Consider the following 6,231-nt stretch of genomic DNA (forward strand, 5'->3'; position numbering starts at 1 on the left):
GGAAGTATCTCGTCTGTTCTCAGAAACTTATGTCAAGCTAGCTCCCTCTGATTAGCCACGTCATGTAAACTTAGCAGTGGAGCAGTTCTGACTTAAAGACAGCGAGGGGTCGCAGTTTTTTGGGGGGATATAAGTTCGTTTTTAAAGACGAGCTCTTGTTTTAGAGTTATAACTCGGCAGTAATTGTATGGAAAGATGTCAGACATCGGGGACTGGTTCAGAAGCATCCCTTTCATCACCCGGTCCTGGTTTGCTGCCTCGATTGCTGTTCCCTTCATTGGGAAACTAGGATTGATTGATTTTAGGAACCTCTTGCTGTTTCCGGAGCTGGTCTTCAGCAGGTTTCATGTAAGTTTTGATTGACCCCGTTCACCTGTGTGTGTTGAGTAGCTGTTGAACGTTATGGCTGTTGTGTTTTCGATGTGGTCGGTTAGCAGGTGGCTAGCAAGGCTCACTAAGCAGGCCTGAGCTGTGTGACAGCCAATGAGAGAACGAGACGCAGAAAGTTACGATTTCCGGATGCTGTCAAAATGCTCCTTAATTTAGCAGCACTGAAATAATGTGTAAATTTAACGTTAGTGCAAACAAAACAAAACAAAACAAAACAAAACAAAACAAACAAACAAATATGTATCCTAAGTGGCGTTAGCAGAAATGTTAACGTGGCCGAAATGTTTCATTTTGGGTGTTTGGTGGAATAGAAACAGTCAGCTTTCAGGTGCTGTTGTTGAGCGTGCCACAAGGCGGAGAAGGTAATCTGGAGTAACTGTGAGGGGACTTTGTTAGATGAACACCTCAGGCAGCGTATTTATTTGGTATATGAGGTTCGCAGGCGACATCTGAATATGTCTCCTAAAAGACCTGCCCCAGAACAAAATATGCCTAATGGTTGTGAAATAGTTACTTGAAATAGTGGAAAGTAAATAAAAACACTCAAGTACTGCATTCCACGTTTGAGATACCTTTAATTGACTTACATCAGAGGAAAAAGTTTTGCTTTTTTAGCTCACAAAACTTTTTTTATACCCTAAAAATATATTTTCAGTCTGTTTAAGATGCTGCATAGATGCACATGTGCCACCTGTAAGTATAGAAGCACATTTACTGCTTTTCTTTAGATACTTTCAAGGACATTTGTCTGTTAATACTGCCTGTCATTTTACTAAGGTAAGATTTTGAATGCAGGACCTTTACATATCGTGGGCTATTTCTATTCTGTGGCATTACTACTTCGAATGAAGTTCAGGGTTTGAACCCTCCTACAGCCATTTTTGTCTGCAATCGTTACACTTGCACTCATTACACTGTGACTGTGCACCGTTCACCCTGCGGCAGAGCACGCTGGTACGATGGTTACACAGGCAGCACTGCAGCTCTTATTATTATTATTGTATTACTCCATTTACGTGAAGTTGTTTTGTTGCCTGGCAACCAAATAAGAAATTGAATCTCAACCTTTTGGCATAATATTGGTTATTAATCTTAAAGGAAGAAGATGAAAGCCGTGATTCAGTTCATTATTTCTAAAGACAGTGCGGTGTCATAAACTCCTGAATATTCTGGACTCTGGGAGTTTCAATATCTCATGTAAGAGGTTCTGTTTAAGTCACCCCAGTTAGCATCACTGTAACTATTATGCTGTCTGTGGGTGGGAGATTATTCCAAATTCAAGTTACGTTTTCTTCTGACTGAGTAATTAATCAACAAGATAACTGCTCTAATTTCATTGTACTGAATAAAGTGAAACGAAGGTGTTGCAGCAGATCTTGTTTTAACCAATGCACAATTACAATTCGTTCCACTTCAGCATCGTATGTTATAATTGTATCTTTTCTCCATGATTAATAGCAATTCCACACAAACACACACACACAAAAATGCTCATCACCCCTCAAGTCACCTCTTAAATGCTTTATTGATCTGATGTCTCTTGCAATCAAACAGAATCTTTGAATCTAATTGAGAGGTAACAGACTCTGCAGAGGAACACCGGCTGTCTGTTTCAGCGCTTAGAAGTTACCGCTTACAATCCACATGAGACTTCATGTGTGTTACAGGCTTTGAACGTCTGGATCTGTGTCACAAACACAGCTGTGCTGATGTCTGACTGCATTTCTGTTAATGTCTCCTCTGTTTGTTTCAGCTCTGGAGACCAGTGACAGCCACCTTGTATTTCCCGATAACCCCTAATACTGGATTCCTGTACATGGTTAACCTCTATTTCCTCTACCACTACTCCACTCGGCTAGAGACAGGTGAGACTGCTCGTACACACACAGGCGCAGTCACGCACACACACACACACACACACACACACACACACACACACACACACTGAATGCTCTTTTTTTGTCATGTAATCTTTTTCTTGGTATCGTCTTCCAGGGGCGTTCGATGGCAGACCTGCAGACTATATCTTCATGCTCCTCTTCAACTGGATCTGTATTGTTGTATCCTTTGACTGGCATCACAAAATCCCCAAACCTTCTGTTTAAATGCAATGTAACTAGAGTGACTCATCCCTTCTACACCTGAGGTTAGATCCGCGTTAAACGCTTTTCCTCTCCGCCATTGATTCGCGCTCTCTGCGGCGTTCTTTGCCCCTCTGCATTGCTCTCTCATCTGTCTTATCTGTACTGCTCCCTCTCTCTCTGCAGCGCTGTGCCATGTCAGGGTGGCTCTGTGCCAGTGGCCCAGTGTCAGTCTACCCCTGCAGAGCAGAGAAACCTAATCTAGGTCACATGCAGCACCAGCAGTGCAGCCCGGCCCACATCTCGACTCTGTCGTTTAGTCAGGAGTTGAGCTCTGATTGTCGCCTTGACTTTTCACAGACATTCGTATGAGCCAAATCATGTTCTCCTTAATCCTGATCTAAAGCAAGTGTTCAATTTTTGGTACCACAGGCAAATTGTGTGAATGGGTGGGGCAAAGAATGTGAGTTCTGGGAGGTCAGGCGAGGTCTGATCCTGTCTTGCTCAAGGGGAATATGCTGCTCTAATCTCACGGCTCCAGCTGTGATTGTGTCGGGCCACGAGCTTCTTGTCCTTGACTCTAGCTGTAGATAACTGGGCTGCTGATGAACATGCAGGTGAGAGTCCTCCTCTCTGTCTGTGCTCATGCCATAACATGAAATGACTGTGTATACTGTACATTAAGCATTTAACATTTGTTTGCAGTCATCACTTGAGATCTTAGGAGTGTTTCATAATGCAGGACTAGCACTTACTTTAAAGGAAAGGTCTGACATTGCGGGGAATACGCTTATTCTCTCTCTGGCTGAGAGTTAGATGAGAAGATCGGTGCCTCTGGCGTAGTGTCAATCCTCTCATCTAACATTAGCTAACACGAGCTCTCTGCCACAAAGTTATTACAGAACTATTCCTCTCAGTAAATCAGGCTTATTTTAGCTTCACCTCATCGTCTTCACAATCTGAAACACAGAAGTGTTTTCTTAAAAGTTCTCCCCTGAAAGATCCTCCATAGCGCTACGCTGTGAACATGCATCCGTTTGTAGTACCATAAGAGCCGTAAGTGCAGCTCATATCAAATTTGACACAGGCTGCACTTAATGGTGCTTAACATGTGAGCTCACATCTTTTTCATCCTCAAGTACCTGCACAGAATTCCAGTCAACATTATGCTTTTAAGGCACTTCACTTAAAAGCTCATAAATATCTTTGACCTGTGGCTTACTGATGTCCATGTTCACCACTCGTTTTATCTTACATGTCACAATTTTAAAGAGACAACCAGAAATCTGACCTTTTAAAAAAAGAAAATCCCAAAATAAGTCACCTCGCTGGGTTCCTGTTTGGTTTGTCAAAGATGTTTAAATGTGTTGTATGTTAATTTTCAGCACTTACAGTCCAATTAATGTTCATATTACACAAAAACAAGCAGTTCTTAATCCAGACGTCTCTGAGGTGGTGTCATGAAACCACTTAATCCTGGTTCAGTTTGTTTGACTCATTCAAGTCAGGCTTTTCACAATAGGCTGATCCTGTTGTGACCCTTGAGTTTTGACACGGCTGTCTTGTTGATGCCGTTTGGCGGGGCTCACTTAATGTTGTTTATGTTGTTCTCAGCTGCTGATGATCCCACTGATCATGTCGGTGCTCTACGTCTGGGCTCAGTTCAACAAAGACGTGGTTGTGTCCTTCTGGTTCGGAACGCGATTCAAGGTACCTCCATCTTTTTTCAGCACAAGTGATACAGTATAACCTAGTCTCATCGAAGATGTGTCGTATTTCACAGTGACGTTTTTATGGTAATCATCATTCACCATGATACTTACGACCTGGATGTGAAGCCTTCTCATACAGAGATAACTCTACTAGTCATATTCATAATATTCTTCCTGTTTTCCTTTGCCCTGTCCAGGCACACTATCTACCTTGGGTCATCCTGGTCTTCAACTTCATCATCGGAGGCTCGTAAGTAACCGTTTTTAATGAGATGGATCAAGGACAACAGTTATACTTAGTATCGTTTCTTACTTCAAACATGCTGCACTATAAATGTCAAGTCAATCCATTCTCTTTGCTGTCATCATGCAGATTTGTGAATGAACTGACAGGGAACTTGGTGGGTCACCTCTACTTCTTCCTCATGTTCAAATACCCCGTGGACCTGGGAGGACGTGCCTTCCTCTCCACACCAGAGATCTTGTAAGTTCTTTTTCCCCACCATTTGTTTTATTTTGGAGCATTAACACTCTGTTCCTTTGAATCGGAACAATTTGTCCACCAGCTGAGCATATTGTGGCTAATATTAGCTAATGTTTGCAAAGGTAAGACAGATCATTGGCACAACTTTAACACTATGTTTTAGCGTTTACCATCATGCCACGATTTCCATCCATCAGTGGCTGCTGTACAAAACACTGCTGAGTTTTCATCTCATAAATAGGATTTGTTCGCAAAGTGGCGTTGACTTCGCTGTAATATCATCTGCTTTACAGACTACATTTTAACACCTTCCCTCCTCCTCTCTCCAGGTATCGGTACTTCCCTACCAGGAGGGGAGGGGTGGCAGGCTTTGGAGTCCCTCCCCCCAGGAGAGCAACTGCCCAGGCGCAGGCGGGAGGAGGCGGGGGAGGAGGACGTCACAACTGGGGACAGGGCTTCCGCCTGGGGGATGAATGAGTGGAGACAAGAGCCCCCACCCCCCCTTCAGACTCTGGCTGTAGGCTCAGTTCACCACTTAAAGCCAGCTCTGCTATTACTACTACTACTGCGGATGTGTCCATGTGAAGCAGATAGAAGAAAATCGGAATAAACTGATTTTTTTTATTTTGTAATTCTTCTTCCCTTCCCCTTCTCTTCTTCCTCTCTGTCCTCTTCTTTTTCACCCTCCCTCCCATCCGCCTTCTCTCCGCACCCTGCCGTCGGACTGTCAAGCCCAGAGATGTTGCAGCTGCACACCAGCACGCTGTTGATTTTGATTCTCGTGTTCCCGTCCTCTCTCTGTGATGCCATATCAGATTACATTGTAATTACCAACGCACTGGGAGCGTGTTCTCAGCCATCCCTCTGCAGAACACGGGCAAAGCCAGAGAGCACTGTTTCCAGGTCTGAATTTACATGGCTGTGAAGTGTTTTTTAAGCCGCCGTGGCACAGACTCGATCTTCCTCTGTCTTAAGATCTGATCTGAACCAAAGTAAGGTGAAGATGGGATTTTGCTCTTTTTTTTGTGTAAATATAACAGTTGTTTATTGAAAGGATGAGTGAGTCTGAGTGTGTAATTATCAGATGTCCATGTTTCCTTAATGCAACACCAGGGCACCGTTTGGATAAAGCCTTCATATTGTCTCATGTCAGGAGAGCTGAGCTAATTACCTGCCAGCATGGCTGGTTGAGAATCAGTGTGACTGCATGTACAATATACAATTAGGGCTGTCGCCATCATTCTCATGATCAGTCTGCCAATTATTTTTGTGATTAATCATTTGTTCTATAAATAACAGAAAATGCTGAAAAATGCTTTGCTTCTTTGGTCCAAAACCCAAAGATATTCATTTTACGATGACACACAACAAAGAGAAACAGCAACTCCTCACAGCGACTAGAACGAAATGAAGAATAATTTATTAGCGAACTCCAGGTGCTGATTATTTTTCTGTCAATAGCTTTCTCAGCTGTTTCAGCTTTATGTATAGCTTCATCCTCCAGTTTATTGGTAGTTCACAGGGGGTATTTTTATGCAAATGCACCAATATAAATGTGCTCTGA

At 43.0% G+C, this 6,231-nt stretch overlaps 1 protein-coding gene across 1 annotated transcript; it reads left to right on the top strand.

The window, feature by feature from the left end:
• On the top strand, positions 1–5,723 carry derl1 (derlin 1). Its single transcript, XM_076736942.1, has 8 exons — positions 1–348; positions 2,144–2,255; positions 2,386–2,450; positions 3,062–3,088; positions 4,086–4,181; positions 4,381–4,433; positions 4,557–4,667; positions 4,997–5,723. The coding sequence occupies exons 1-8, from the start codon at positions 196–198 to the stop codon at positions 5,142–5,144; spliced, it is 765 nt and encodes a 254-aa protein (XP_076593057.1). The 5' UTR covers positions 1–195; the 3' UTR covers positions 5,145–5,723.
• The last annotated feature ends 508 nt before the right edge of the window (positions 5,724–6,231 follow it).

The sequence above is a fragment of the Chaetodon auriga genome, chromosome 8, assembly GCF_051107435.1.
Source record: "Chaetodon auriga isolate fChaAug3 chromosome 8, fChaAug3.hap1, whole genome shotgun sequence".
NCBI lineage: Eukaryota > Metazoa > Chordata > Actinopteri > Chaetodontiformes > Chaetodontidae > Chaetodon > Chaetodon auriga.

Coding starts and splice junctions, on each gene's coding strand:
- derl1 (XM_076736942.1), top strand. CDS start 196: ATGTCAGACATCGGGGACTGGTTCAGAAGCATCCCTTTCATCACCCGG. Junction 2,256..2,385: donor CTCCACTCGGCTAGAGACAG/GTGAGACTGCTC, acceptor ATCGTCTTCCAG/GGGCGTTCGATGGCAGACCT. Junction 2,451..3,061: donor TCAACTGGATCTGTATTGTT/GTATCCTTTGAC, acceptor CTCTAGCTGTAG/ATAACTGGGCTGCTGATGAA.